The sequence below is a fragment of the Mytilus edulis genome, chromosome 6, assembly GCF_963676685.1.
Source record: "Mytilus edulis chromosome 6, xbMytEdul2.2, whole genome shotgun sequence".
Lineage (NCBI taxonomy): Eukaryota > Metazoa > Mollusca > Bivalvia > Mytilida > Mytilidae > Mytilus > Mytilus edulis.
The window spans coordinates 64,731,874-64,746,330 of record NC_092349.1 but is presented as its reverse complement, the minus strand read 5'-3'; the positions used below and the strand labels follow the sequence as shown (position 1 = coordinate 64,746,330).

Here is a 14,457-nt window from a genome sequence, read left to right as displayed (position 1 = left end):
AAATACTTTATCTACACAATTTTAACTGTGTACTTACTTTGAGCCTGTTATAGAATTGATTGCTTTTGATACATCTTTCAGCAGTGGTCGTTCGAAAGGATTTGATACCCAACAACTTGCAATAATAGTCTGAAGTTTCTGAGGACAGAGGGATGGATCAAATACAGGTCTGAATGGAGGAATGGTATCAATCTTGACTTTATCAACAATTTCTGCAATCAAAATGTTCCAGACTTGACATAGAAGGATTATTTGTTACTATTTCAATCTTTAATAAATTTTAATGTCAAATCTTTGTAAAACAATATATGAACAAAAAAACATTAAACATAATGTTTCAATTATCTGCAGGGGAAATTTAATCGATGTGTTTTAATTAAAGTTATATTTTTAAATGTTTACGACTTCTAAAATGACTGATTTGATCTGCAAAGGAGAAATATACATACAGAATTATATCCTATTATAAAAGCTTTGCTGGATCTCGAGACACTTTGAAAAAAAAGAGTAAAATCACAGAAATTCTGAACTCCGAGGAAAATTCAAAACGGAAAGTCTCTAATAAAATGACAAAACCAAATGATAAAATACATCAAACGAATGAACAGCAGTCGTCATATTCTAAAATGAATATCAAAACTCTCAATCTCCTAGAAAACTAAACCAAATTTTAGAATTTAAAAATGATAAGATATATAGAAATTTATCATATCATTTTTTAAGAACTGCAATATGACGAACATAATAGATACAATTTGATACTTAGTATCTTTGGATACGATCTAGTGCACGTGTAGCTTACGTCTCTTTCATGCTAAGAGACAATCTACTGTCAATAACTAGTTGACGACAGTGGCGTGTTTTTCGTGACTTGAACTCTTAGACGTAGTCATATGAACCATGTTTCAAAGATAGAGTGAAGCCCCCGGTAGGTAATGGTAAGATAAAACTGTTTAAATTCAACACATTCATATAAGCTCGAGATCATTTAATATTAACCAATCATTGAGCTACTTTTGGATTTGTTTAACTTTCCAGATCACCTGGCATCATCCCCGGTTTCTGATGGGGTTCGTGGTGATCAATATTTAGGTTTTTTCTCTGTTGTATTGTGTGTACTGTTGTTTGTCTTTTGATTGTTTTTAATTCTTTTTTGTCATGCCATTGTCAGTTTGGTTTCGACTATCAATGTGTTTGAATATCCCTTAAGTCTAGTTCACTCTCTTGTTCAAAGATTCAAAAGTTCTAAACAGGAAAACTTTGCTATTCTTATATCATTACTAAATAACTTTGTTTTGTTCTTGTTGTTTTTTTATAGAGGTCGGTACATTAGTTTGAATTTCCCCCCCAAAAAAAATCATTAATGTCAAACAACCCCTGAAATCACTAGCTCAAAAACGCCGATGACTTGATATTTTACATGAAAATGAAATTTTCATTATCAGTTAAAAAAAAACCAATTTAATTCTGTAAAAGATTAACCAATTCAATCTGTGTTTTGATCAGACATCGTTGTCAGTATAATGGAACTTAATGCAACTGTCATACAAGTGAGAGTGTTGGCTAGCTATAAAACCAGGTTTAATCCACCATTTTCTACAAAAGAAAATGCCTGTACCAAGTCAGGAATATGAGGGTTGTTGTTCATTCGTTTGATGTGTTTGCGCTTTTGTTTATGCCAATTGATTAGGAACATTCCATTTTGAATTTTCCTCGGGGTTCAGTATTTTTGTGAATTTACTTTTAAATCAAAATAATATTACCATATGTTGACAAGTCCAAACATTCCACTCCAAATGGTCCGCTGCGATGTAAAATCTCGTGTAATATAATTCCAACAGAATAAATATCTGCAGCTTGATTCGCAGCTTGAGTTAAAAGATGAAACCCTTTTATAATCTCTGGCGCTGACCATAGTCTGTCTAAAATAAATAGGATGTGTGTACTTAATGTTAGATTATAATTGCTGTATACGTCATTAGGAACAGAGATAAAAAGGAATGTATAATTTCATAAGAACATACATAAGTCTTAAATACCGACCGCAATAATTTCGTTCAATTATTAATAAAAATATGATGTATCTTGTAACTATCATTCTATGTTTGAAGCTATTTGTAATATGGTAATGACCTTGAAAATCATGTTTTACTAATATCTCTATGAGTGAATATTTTGTACAGTAAGAATATAGTGATGACATGGTAGTAAAAGCTTTAGATTTTTATCAATAACCACGCAAACAATGACTGTATTATTTTAGTTATTATAAGTCTGATATCTTTGCTGAATTTTCACAATGTAAGACCCTTCACATTTTATTTTGCTGTAGTGCAAGTAAAGGAAGGTTTGACTATAATGAAATTTTAATTTATTCAGAATAATAGATAGTACTCATTAGTTATTAATCTTATGTTATGCATATCAAATCTGGAAGGTCAGTAATGTCGAGTACTAGTGCTTCAGAGTTTTAGATGAGAAACAAGCTAAGAGAATGTATTTTCTACTAAATTTACGAAATTCTGAGCACCTGAGATCCCCTCGCCTGTCTGTGTGTAGTTCGTGTTGCTCAGTTCTAAGTATCGTTTGTTGTGTTTTGCAAACTGTTGTGTGTTTGTTGATCATTTTCATTTCTATAGTAATGGTGTTGTTAGTTTATTTTCGACTTTTTGTTTGATATCTTAAGTCTCTCTTCATCAACATCAATTTATGTCAAGTTTAACTATTTTTGTTATTTCGAGAAATGTTTATGATTAACGATATTATTTAAAACACCAATGTATACATAGTTAAATCTATATATATTTAAACTTTTATTTTTGATCAGTTCCACAATAAATAATACTACTCTTCTGGGAAATTAACGAAATAAGTTTAAAATGGTTACTTGTATAATTGTTGCCTTTCAGTCGGTCTATTTTGATTATGATGTACTGTATTAAATTTCGAATGTTTACCTCTATCTGATTTGTCCTTGTATTTCAGCCATTCTCGGGGTCCATAATCACCTAGTTTTAGAACAAACCTACCGTCTACTAAACAATTTGAACTTTTAAGATTTCCATGATAGCGTAAACTACTTCTGGATAAGTAGTCCAACCCCTGTAAAATATATGACTAATTGAAATAACTTCATTCACAGAGTTGTTCAAAACACGATTATATACAATAAAATCAAAACACAAAAAAGGAGAATACCAGACCGATTAAATTCGTCATGCATAAATAAGAACAATTCTCATCGTTCTTAAGTATTATTCATATCAATTAAATGTTTTTTAAAAGTATAAATAATTCAGACAGAAACTGAAAACAACTTAAATAAAAAACTTTAATACATGTCCTGTACCAAGTCAAGAATATGACAGTTGTTATCAAATAGTTCGTTTCTATGTATGTTGCATTGACGTACAAAGAAAAATATAAAAACATAAAAAGGGAGTACATTGCCAAGTTATTTTGCAAATCAAGCAAGATTTACCTCTAGAATATCCCACATTAGACAGTACTTGAAGTCCCAATCTAAATTTATATCCTCGTTCTCAAGAATATCCTGAAATATCAAATGGTAATGGTTTAATTTTTAAAATAGCCTGTATATTTATGACGCTTTCGAGGATACCAAGCATTCATATTTTAGCATTGACAATTAACTACAATGAAAGATATATAAACCTTAATGTCGAAAACGATTTATCGCAGACATCATGATTGTTTAAATTTTTGAATGATGTGATACAGCATGTCATGTTAGAACCAACATAGAAAAATATTTTCAAATATTTTTGTGAATTAGTTTGTACAAATACTATCTTTTATGAACCCATGGAAATAACTGAAAACAATGGCGTTTACATCTAACACACTTGATACATTCTTTATTTGTCGTCATTATGATCATGTAAACCCTTATGTTTATTACTTAAACCAACAACGAGGAATTAACTGTTTAAAACTTTATTAGCAAGGCCAGTATTTGAAATAATATATCATACTATTTGGCAAATGAGTCTTCACCTATAAAACCTTTGATTTTAGTCCGGCATAATTATCAGCTGCAAACGTATGCATCAAAGATTACTTTGAAGAAAACACAATGTTTCGTAAAAAAGACAAAAAATGTGCTGGAAATACAATTATGCCGATGATTTTAGCTTCTAAAAATAATCAGCTATAAAGTCATCAAAGGTACTAGGCTCATAATTTAATGCACAAGACGCGCTTTTCTTTTGCATAAGACTCATCAGTGACGCTCAGATCAAAATAGTTATGAAGCAAAACAAGTGCAAAGTTGAAGAGCATTGAAGACTTAAAATTCCAAAAAGTTGTTGCAAGTACGGCTATACTTATTTATCCCTGGGATAGTTTTTGCCGGAAATATTTTTTTTTAATTTATCATTCCCGACATTAGTAAAGTAGAAGCTGAGCATTATGTCAGCAACGTGTATTAACTAAATATTAATTATTTTGAAGACATTCAAAGCAATTGAAGTGGTTGAATAATATTCATATTTGACAAAAGTAAATTACCAACCATTAGACTTCCTTTTGAACAAAACTCCGACACATATAACAGCTCTGGTGGGTCTATTACAAAACCAACCGTCTTTACAATGTTATTGTGGTCCAGCTCTCTCATCTGTAGGTTACAAAAATAATTAACTCAAAATTACTCTTTAAACATAATTTGACGCCCATCGAGGTCTATCAATAAAATTTCACTGAATAAAAAAATTCATTAACATAACATGTATGTATATTGCATTCATCATGTTCATCATAATAGAATCATTTTGTGCAATATGTATCAAAGTATGTCTCCGAACAAATTGTTATCTGTATCTCCATTGATGAGTAAGTGCTACCAAATCTCATAAGATAGTTAAATGAAACTGTTACGCAACAACAACACCCATAATTATAATAATAATAATAATAATAATAATAATAATAATAATAATAATAATAATAATAATAATAATAATAATAATAATAATAATAATAATAATACTTAAAAAATATATTTGCTCTTAATACTTATAATAATAATACTTAGAAAATATATTTGCTCTTAATACTAATTTCAAATTTGACGAAAATAAACTATAAAAAAAGATGATTTGTTTGTTTTCTTATGATATATTTCTGTTTTTTAATGTTATTTTCTCATACCTGGCGCAATTCCTTAAAATTTGGCATTTTATCTGAGTGCATCTTCGTGTAAGATCTAATGGATACAAGAGAACCCTAGAAAAAAAAATCAAAATATATTGATTATGTCAATACCGCACAGATATAGATTTTTTAAGAAAACATTAAAAATAAAAATCAGTTTGAAATCAAATTCAGTCGCCAAGTTATCACCTACAAAAATAAAATCAATAAAAACAAATACAATATCCAATCAAAAATAAGGAACGACGACTTGTTGAATATCATTCCTAATCAAACATACCTTTTGTCTTTTCGAGTTCGAAGACACGATCTTATCATTCGAACGAGCGATCGAGAGTGAATGTGTGAACACAATTTATATTAAAAATATTTCATGGTTGCATATTTAACCTGTGGAAGGCGATCATTGAATGAGCTATGTTTATTCCTGAACATAGGACAGGTAATTTCAAGTATTCTTATATAACTTTTACGAAGTAATTATATTCTTTGGCCTAGACAAAAACGAAGATTCAAAGTAGCTGTGCTATTCGCTTTAACATTTAATTTTTATATATCGAATACAACACAGTAAAATGATGATAAGGAGAATTATAGATTTAAATGTTCACCACATTTTGAATATAACAATGCATGCATGTATGTATCATCTGCATCTTTTTTTTATTGGCAGACACCCAATTGCAAGGCATTACAATCATAAACAGACCAACGGACGGACGAACAAACGGACAAACGCACGGACGAACAGACAAACACAAGGACCAAAAACATAAAGCCTATACATGAGGCATAAAAAAGCAATAGTCATGACTGTACAGGCTTCTCATGACAAGGTGATAACATTTCGAAAAACGCCAAACAAGAAAACTTGTAATAACGTGATGTATATAGACAAACTGTGAGTCCGACTAAGCTAAATTATGAGCTTAGTATCAAGGATGAGTTGTTTCATCTATTACTAGTACTACGTCACAGGACATCTTTTTTTTCTTAATTGACCCATACCTCCTGTACGATCCATAGGTCATGACACGGAAATGAGAAAAAGAAAATTTTTAAAATTAACCATGTATCATAACTACTAAACGGCAATTTGCAACGAGTGCACGGAAAATAATGGGAGCTGCTGGCTGTCCGAATAAATAAATAACCAGAATTTTGGGTGCTACAAAACGGGGTATAATCTAATGTTTCAAGTATCTCAAATGTGTTGAACTATTGAATGTGGGTCATATATTTGATGATAAAACTCTGCGCGCATTATACCTCGTACGCCCGTTAAACCTTTTTATCTTAGCGTTTATTAATAATTACATTTAGTATGCTCACATAATAAGTGAAATGCATGTACATCGAGGACACAAATAGCTTATTAATAAACTGTAGAATTATAACACTACCAAATGAACTTATTACAAATTAGCGCTTAGGAAGGACAATAAATTGAATGTCAATCTATAATGCGTTCTTTTCAATCAAATTTGTTCAATTTAATTAAATCCAGCAATAAATTCCACCTTTTAAGGAAGAGTCAATTACACAAAAAATATAATTTTTCTTCAATTAACAAGGAAAGTTCAATATCTTATATCTATTAGTTTTTAAAAACTCTCTAAATGATAGATTGTGTTCGTACTACTTAAACTTAAATTCCTTTGAATTCTTCTTATTTCTAATTTGGAAATCATGCTGGAATCATGCAACTGTACAGAAAAGAGTCATTTATATTTTAAACGTTAAAAAAACAAGTTCAAACCATAGACTTCATGTTTAAAACATCTAAAATAGATCACTCGACCAAACATTTAATGTAATAAAAATTGAAACAACAAAAGAACGGGTTGAAGTGCTATAAAATTGAAACGGCTTAATAAATACAGGTAGCTCTTGTGAGAAAAAAAAATACAGATAGAATGAATTCTTTATTCAGATAATTAAATATGGTGCGATGCTAAATACTAGTATATAGAGAGACGATAATAACATGTACATTCGTACAAGGATAGATAATATTTATAAATATAGATGTTAATAATTTTAAGGGAGTTTTTTTTCTCATTTGCTTCCCCCTCCCCCCCCCCCCCCCCGACAAATGATACTGTAAATATCGGAGCCACCTTGGTTGCTTCCCTGGGCAACTTTGGGTTGATGTAATAGGTGAAAAACATGTTTAAAATTTTAAAAAAAAATTAAAAAAATATACCGTTTAAAATATACTGTCCGAGAATGATATTACCTTGTAGTATGCAGTTTTTGTAACTCTGTTATCTGCCGTTTCCTCTGAGGGGTCTGATCGTATTGATACCTGTAATGTAGGATGTACAATATTTGATATTAGTCTTCCCATAGATGTGAATGATGAATAAGGTTAAAGTATTAAAATATATATAAATCGATACATAGTAATTGTACTTTTTAGTAGTATGTAAATGCAATGAAATAGTAAAAATATTAAATTTCCTTGAAGTTTTATTTTGATCTTGCAAGTATTTCTTTTAATTGCCATAAGGAACAACAAAGTTGTCTCGTGTGGTGTAGAAACTATAAGCTTTCAGGATAACATGACTTCAACCTTAGCTTTTGTTTGAATTTGTCTTGCAAAGTCTTAGCACTGTATGTATTAATCCTCGTTACTGTTATTTGTCTTGTTCTTGTCTCTTCTACTAAAACAATGCTATTATCACTATTGACGAGATAAAGGTGAAGCTTTTAACACTCAATATAAATAAATGAATCAATCAATCAATAACACAATGAATAAATAATTAGATAAATATAAAATTAATAAATTTTAAAAAAAGTTTTGAAATGACTTACCCTCGACATTGACCACATTGACCGTTCGGTTATGGATAAATCAGACTTTTTAATTCTCCATATACTTTCACTTTCTTTTGTTTTTATTTTCCTATAACATTATATAATTTAATACAAATTGATGGGTATGTTTACACAACACATATTTGTTTATGATGATTAACTAGTAATGATGTAGCAATCGTTGTTAAACTAAATTAGATAATAAATGTTTTTATTATTTTTATTATTATTATTATTATTATTATTATTATTATTATTATTATTATTATTATTATTATTATTATTATTATTATTATTATTATTTTCAAAATCAAAACAATTATAATCACATCAATATGATTTTAATATATTATATTAATAGTTATAATGACAATAATGCAATAAAGAAAATAACATACAATGGTATTCAAGTATTTAACACAACAGTAGAAACATTGATGGAATCATAGCTACTTAATATATTTTATTAAATTTCGTTTTTTAGTGAATTTAATAGCAGTCATAAAGCAAATGTACCAAATAGAAGAACCATACATGCTGAAATCGAAAACAAAATTAAAGTCTAAATCTACGAGATCATATTTTGACATATCAAAATATTTAGCTGTAATTAACGTTCAATTCAAAATAACTTTATTATTTACTAATGACGAGTTTCAGTTTGTATTCCTTCATTTCAGTTGAGAATCTTAAACTGAATTTTTATAATCCCTTTAATCTTTTTTGGCTTTTTTTTTAATACTTATGTCAGTAGTCATTGTTGGTTGGATTTATGCACGGACTGAAGACTATATGGGAATTTTAAAAGTCAGAATGCGAATACATATGTTCAAACTCTTTTAGGTCATTTTAATAAGTAGCAATAAACAAAAGAACTATGTGAATTGGGCATGCTTTGATACTATATCAGCCCTTGAATTTTTACTAGATAACACTTTTGTTCGCCTTGGAGATTCCGGATATCGTCAAGTTATCGGAATTCCAATGGGGACTAACTGGGCACCACTTATTGCGGAACTGTTTTGTATTGCTATGAGTTACAATTTATGACTAAAATCAGCAAAGGCCCATCGAAACAACATCTGATACAAAAATTTAATAATACTTTTAGATATTTGGATGATATATTGGCTCTCAATAATGACAACTTCAGTTTGTATACTAAAAGGTTTTATCCTGTTGAACTTACTTTAAATAAAGCTAATACTAAAAATGACCACCGCCCTTTCCTCGATCTTGATATCTATATCATTAACAGAAAGCTTAATACAAAGATTTATGATAAAAGAGATGATTTTTCATTTCCTATCGTTAATTATCCATTTTTAGATGGTGACGTTCCCTTGTCACCATCTTACGGTGTTTATATATCCCAATTTGTACGATTCGCTCGTGTATGTAACAACGTTTTAGATTTTAGCGGGAGAAACTTATGTATTACTGAAAAGATATTACACCAGGGTTTTCGATATCACAAACTAGTAAAACATTTACTAAATTGTATCATCGGTACAAGGACATCATTCGTAAATATAACTCAACATGCAGACATCTGATACGTTCTGGTATTTCACATCAAATCTTTTATGACAATATTCTTTACAAAGTACAAAAATGTCAGTATTCACATCAGAAGCTCACAAAACCTTTAAACAGACTTTTTAAGAAGAGATATAGTTACGATACTCTTGTCATGTCATTAAAGATTGCATATTTTGGCTTTAATATTGATTCACTTATAGGGTCTTTGCATCGTAATTAAACATATTTATTTTAAAACCAGTTGTTGGCATGACACGGGTTATGTTCTTCTAATATATTTTATGATGGTATAATACTAAACCCCTAACGGGAGGGATTGTGCCTGAAATTCATATGTTGGAAACATGATCTTTCAATCAGTTTAATTGAGGTCTGGAGCTGGCATGTCAGTAACTGCTAGTAATCTGTTGTTATTTATGTGTTATTGTCATTTTGTTTTTCTTTTGTTACCTCTTCCGACATCGGACTCGGACTTCTCTTGAACTGAATTTTACTTTGCGTATTGTTATGTGTTTACTTTTCTACATTAGCTAGAGGTATAGGGGAAGGGTTGAGATCTTAAAAAAACATGTTAAACCCCGCCGTACTTTTGCGCCTGTCCCAAGTCAGGAGCCTCTGGCCTTTGTTAGTCTTGTATGATTTTTAATTTTAGTTTCTTGTGTATAATTTGGAGTTAAGTATGACATCCATTGTCACTGGACTAGTATAGATATGTTTTTAGGGGCCAGCCAAAAGACTTCTCCGGGTGCGGGAGTTTCTCGCTGCATTGAAGACCTATTTGTGATCTTCTGCTGTTGTCTGTTCTATGGTCGGGTTGTTGTCTCTTTGACACACTTCCCATTTACATTCTCAATTTTATGATATGTGTTTCAAAAAGTGCGGTAGATCGAAGCCCTAATGTAACATGTGTTTTTGAGTGGCAAACATTTCTTAAAGTTACCTTCAGTAAGCACAGAGGATTCTTGAAATATAATATATAGTTGGAAAACATTGTCCGACGTCACAGAAATATGAATGTGTTAGACACTAAAGTACAAGTGCTGTTTATCCCTTTACACCTATCAATTTCACCTCATTTTCATAACGTAACATGACAAGACACCTGACCCAATGGATCATTCTTAGATATCATTACCCTATTATATTTTTTTTCATAACGTAAGAAAGAAGCATACGCCTCTTGCATGCTAATCAACTCCTTTATTGGTGAACATTGCTTTATATCACTTTGTCATTCCATGCTATTTGCCTTTCTAACGTTCGAAATTGTCTTTATAGTGTACAACATTTTATCTTTAAGTACATTTATATGTGATTATACCGAAAAAGAACATTCGATTTCCTGACAATTGTATATTTGATTGCCACAAGTATAGGGGCAAGTAAAAGAAACATACAAAATCAACATGTTAAAAACCAACAACATTGGAAGTTTCATCCGAAGCACCTGCATTATATTAAAACCCAATGTATCAATTTGTTAAGTTTATTGTATTCTTACCTAGCTACAACTTTCTGTATGATTACACTCAAACATATAATCAACAGCACAACAGCAATAAAACAACCAGTGATTATTTGAATGATTGACTGTTGGGACAATCCTGAAAAGAAGACGATAAAATCTGTAACCTTTATACAAAACAATCTCATAAATAATATAAAAAAAACATTTATGGAAAACAAATCAGAACTGTCTCGAACTTCTCTCGCTATATGTATGAGAAAACACATAGAAACAAGAAAGAGCAAATAACATTTTTTTTACTAGTAAATAGTCTTGCAACTGATTATCTTTGTCAATTATTTAATAATAACCAAAATGTTAATGCAAGATATTCTTTGCGTTCATCGGACATTAATTGTCTATTCATACCACGTCCGAGAATAAATTTTATGAAGAAAACATTTCAATATTCCGGTGCAGTTCTTTGGAACAGTATTCCTGTTCAAATAAAAAAGATAGAAACGATAGAACAGTTCAAAAAATTGTTTGGTTTTTTTTTATAAATTCTTGTTTCTTAACTAAAAATGTAATTATCAGATGAACTTTACCTATTATTTAAAAGTCCATATATATATCTTGTACATCTGACATTAATAAAATATGGTCATGAACCTATTCTGTATGTTTTTCGCCTATTGTTTTTTGCATAAAAGTGTGTATGTAAATGTATATATTATATTATTGTATATTTTGAATTATTCAGAGGGCATTAGGGGAGATTAGTATTATACTAACTGGTTTTACCCTCTTTAAATAAAGTATTTATTATTATTATTATTATTATTATTATTATTATTATTATTATTATTATTATTATTATTATTATTATTATTATTATTATTATTATAAAAATTCGTATGTATTATTATCATTCAGTGTTCTGTAGATGTATAAGTTATCTTTTCGGTGTATTATCTATCATTATTAAAAATGACAATTACTTATTATGTCATTGTATATCTTTAGAATATCGATACAAATACATCTTATTCATACATTAATTGGTTATTCCAAAATATATATTATAGCATGCTGTATATTGTGTATTGGATACTTATATTGCAAAAATATAATAAGCTTTATTTGCTAACGGAAATTAATTATTAATATGATGCAGAAAAAAACTTCTATCAAACATTCAATTCAAGTACATTGTATATAGTTAAGTGAAGGCATATTAACATTCATTGGTTATTTCAAAATATATATTATAGCATGCTGTATATTGTGTATTGGATACTTATATTGCAAAAATATAATAAGCTTTATTTGCTAACGGAAATTAATTATTATTATGATGCAGAAAAAAACTTCTATCAAACATTCAATCCAAGTACATTGTATATAGTTCAAAGAAAGCATATTAACGTTCATTGGTTATTTCAAAATATATATTATATCAGGCATAGATTACCTTGGCCGTATTTGGCACAACTTTTTGGAAATTTGGATCCTCAATGCTCTTCAACTTTGTGCTTGTTTGGCTTAATAAATATTTTGAAATGAGCGTCACTGATGAGTCTTATGTAGACGAAACGCGCGTCTGGCGTACTAAATAATAATCCTGGTACCTTTGATAACTATTTACACCACTGGGTCGATGCCACTGCTGGTGGACGTTTCGTCCCCGAGGGTATCACCAGCCCAGTAGTCAACACTTAACGGAAATTAATTACTATTATGATGCAGAAAAAACTTCTATCAAACATTCAATCCAAGTACATTGTATATAGTTAAGTGAAAGCATATTACAATCAACAATCACAAATCAACAAACCCATTTTAAAATAAGGAAGAATGATTTCTGGAAGGGTATTGCAACCAGTTGAATGTTGCGAAAATATGAAAAGACTTGAAATTTAATACTTGTTATTTTTACATAGTTAATGTACCTTTAGCACAGTATTCACCATAAAAACCACAGGGTGGGTGGTCCTTTGGAGGTCCCGAACTTATCCATTTTATTGGATCTTCGTCATTTTCAGTAAATTGTCCATCGACGCTGAAGTAATATCCAACTACCTTGTGAAAAGAAATAAATGTTAATTGATATAAATTGAACTAAATATTAACAATATAGAAACAAAATAAATGTTAATGTGTTTAATTGGACGAAAATATTTACAATACATAAAAGAGATAAAAGAAGTACTGAAAAATATTGTACACGACACTGTACCAATCAGCAGCACCATATAAATAACTTAAACTGCTCATCATGTTTAATATGTGACTTGAATACTGTTTATCTTTTATAGTTTGATTAAAGATTTCACAGTGATAATCAGCAAGAAAAAAAGAGAAAAAAAACCAACAAAAATACCGTAGGAGTATGACTTTTACAAATTTACTTTTTTGACATATATATTATGGTAAAGAACCAATAATTCATGCCCGGTGGGAAAGAATATACCAGAAAGTAGTACATATTTTAAACAAAATAGTTCCTACGCATAGCTGTATCTTTGTCGATATAGGGAATATTTGGGTTATTTTAGTAACAAATGAAAGCTTGGGGACTTGGGATCACTGTAGAACCCATGTTGACAGTTTATTTGAATAATAAAGAAGCATATGAACGTTTAATATGAGGGCACATTTGGCCTGTTGTTCAGATCAGAAGTTCCTCTTTTTGTACTATCAAACTTTCGGGGACCAATACGCTCTAATATGCAACTAAAGGTGTGTTGATTTTTTCAACAAAAAGCAGGATAAGGTACAGTTGTGACATAAAATAACTGCCACTTTATTTGAACTTCAGACAAAGTGGCGAATAGTGGCAGAATTTAACATATGAGCAAAGGGGCTGTGAATTAGTGTTTTTATAACTATACATATACCTTATGTCGGAATTATTTTACATGGATAACCAATTACACGCGTATGCTTTTAATCTTCATTTATAACTTGTGGATTGGTTTTTTTCCATTTTCTCTATAAGGTTTTGAACACCACTGACTAGAAATAAATCTTTGATATTCGCAATGGATGCATCAAATACAGTTCAGTATAATGTATATATATATGTTATGTAATTCACTACTTTTCTTTAATCTACGATGTGTTATCAAGTACAAAACTAGCTAGGTGAGCAGATGTGAAGCTGACATAAACACTGTTTACACTAAACAAAAGTTAATTAATTAATGTAAATTAAATATCATCTGAAATGTTGTGAACAATGAAAGAGCTTGTATGTGAACCTACTGTTAAGGTAAAGTTGTCATCGTCACCAATTTGCTCAAACTTGTAACCTTGTTGTCTGTCGCCATTGCTATTCAGTGTTATATTTCCAGTAACAGCTGTAAAATTTGATTTTCAATAATGTTTGATGTATTAGGTAAATCGATAGTTCTCATACCTTACCAAAGTGCATTAATCTGCACGAATGTCGCATATTTGAAGAAGTT

At 29.9% G+C, this 14,457-nt stretch overlaps 1 protein-coding gene across 1 annotated transcript in view; it reads right to left on the bottom strand.

Annotated features, from left to right (window-relative positions):
* The window catches only part of LOC139528963 (atrial natriuretic peptide receptor 1-like), a 67,288-nt gene that overhangs the window by 10,947 nt on the left and 41,884 nt on the right, over positions 1-14,457 (bottom strand). Inside the window, exons 8-18 of the mRNA XM_071325208.1 lie at positions 14,255-14,349; positions 12,940-13,069; positions 11,042-11,144; positions 7,996-8,086; positions 7,415-7,483; positions 5,173-5,247; positions 4,535-4,639; positions 3,482-3,553; positions 2,958-3,102; positions 1,764-1,922; positions 38-212 (exon numbers count right to left, since the gene is read on the bottom strand). Coding sequence (XP_071181309.1) covers positions 38-212; positions 1,764-1,922; positions 2,958-3,102; positions 3,482-3,553; positions 4,535-4,639; positions 5,173-5,247; positions 7,415-7,483; positions 7,996-8,086; positions 11,042-11,144; positions 12,940-13,069; positions 14,255-14,349 — 1,219 coding nt within the window. The remainder of the gene's footprint in view (positions 1-37; positions 213-1,763; positions 1,923-2,957; positions 3,103-3,481; positions 3,554-4,534; positions 4,640-5,172; positions 5,248-7,414; positions 7,484-7,995; positions 8,087-11,041; positions 11,145-12,939; positions 13,070-14,254; positions 14,350-14,457) is intronic.